General features: G+C 47.8%; 1 protein-coding gene across 1 annotated transcript in view; it reads right to left on the bottom strand.

The window, feature by feature from the left end:
• The window catches only part of LOC105310432 (GTPase IMAP family member 4-like), a 6,578-nt gene extending 5,045 nt beyond the window's left edge, over positions 1-1,533 (bottom strand). The window contains exon 1 of the mRNA XM_011386611.2: positions 1,125-1,533. Within this exon, the coding sequence (XP_011384913.1) occupies positions 1,125-1,173 (49 nt within the window). The 5' untranslated portion in view covers positions 1,174-1,533. The remainder of the gene's footprint in view (positions 1-1,124) is intronic.
• Between the last annotated feature and the right edge of the window lie 52 nt (positions 1,534-1,585).

The raw sequence follows: 1,585 nt of genomic DNA on the forward strand, positions 1-1,585 counted from the left end.
GGTCTGGACTCACCTGCTTGATGCTGAGGGACACAGGGCCCAGTTATCTCTGTCACCCTGGAATGCCCAAGAGCCTGCTACCTACCAGACGTGTCCATGGGGCTATCTCAAATTATCCAGGTGCTGGATTTTGAGAGCATCATGCTAAGTGAAATACGTCAGACAGAAAAGGACAAGAACTGAATGATTTCACTCAGATAGAAAACAGAAAGCAGCAAATGAACCAACAAAACAAACTCATAGACACAGAAAACAGTATGGAGGTTACTAAGGCGGGGCAGGGGTGGGGATGAACAGGGTAAAGGGGGTCAAATACATGGTGACGGAAGGAGACTATATTTTGGGTAGCAAGCACACAATGAAATATGTAGCCGATGTACTATAGAACTGTACACCTGAAATTTATAGAATGTTATTAACCAATGCCGCCCCAATAAATTTAACTTTTTAAAAAGATTATCCAGTTATATATTGAACCACTAGCTTACCACATGAATGAGTCTGGTTGAGATGAGCCAGTTTGGCCCAGACCCAAGAACTGCCCAGCTGACTCACAAAATCTAGAACCAACGCGATGGATGATGTTTCAGGCCACTATCTTGTGGAGCATTTTGCTAAGAGGGGAGAAGTCCCACTGCCATAGCCAGTTTCTACGGACAAGGAAGTCAAGGGACGGCCGCGTGAGAAGCCAAGTGAGTCAGTTTCCTGTATTCGTTGGTTATCGTGAGGCCACCGGGAGCAGGGAGATTAGCGACCTCAATGACTCTCCTGTCCTTCCTTCCTAAGCCTCTCCCAGGTGGAAGAGAGAAGCAGAAAAGCAAGCAGAGAGGATACGGCTGGCTGTTCTGGTGTGTCTGCATTGTAGGAAGTAGGAGGTAAAAAAAAATGTCGTCTGGCCTGACTCGATCAGGATATTTTAACCCCTCTTCTTATGCCGCATCACAAGGAGAAAGTGTTAGATGGCCGAGCGCATAGAAAGAGCAGAGTCAATGAAGAAAAAATAAAAAACGGGGTTGGGGACATTTTGCTCTTGCTCAGATGGGAAATGGCGGACAGGACAGGAGAACCACCCTGCCAGGTCCCCTCCCTCCAGCCTGGTGTGCGGAGCCCGAACACCATCTCACCGGGAGAGGTCCTGAGCTTTACACTCATATCGCAGGATTGAGCCGCCATTGGAGTTTGAATTCCTGTAGATGCAAAACAGAACGGTCATTATAAGGAGATAGAAAGTAACTGCGACCCGAAACCTCACGTAGCCAACAGCTTCTTCTTTCCCTTGAACTTGTTACTTGATTTCTCCTTCCCTATTTCCCAACACTTCACAGTTCTCCATTGTCAGTCTCGTTTCCAGATTGCTACATTTTTCCTCTGCACGAACATAAATGCTTCAAGCACTTCCTCGGCACCGGTTCTGGGTACCCTTTCCCCACCCTCTATTCGTGAATTATGGCCTCCAGTGCTGTCTGCACGCAGTGTGTAGCCTACACCTTCCTCAGAGTTAACTTTTAGCCCCAGTCAGCTTCTCCATCTGGCAAGTCCGTGGACATCTCGAACAGAACTCAGCCAAAAGGAAACCCTCCTCCCC

This window comes from Pteropus vampyrus, unplaced genomic scaffold (genome assembly GCF_000151845.1).
Source record: "Pteropus vampyrus isolate Shadow unplaced genomic scaffold, Pvam_2.0 Scaffold3354, whole genome shotgun sequence".
NCBI lineage: Eukaryota > Metazoa > Chordata > Mammalia > Chiroptera > Pteropodidae > Pteropus > Pteropus vampyrus.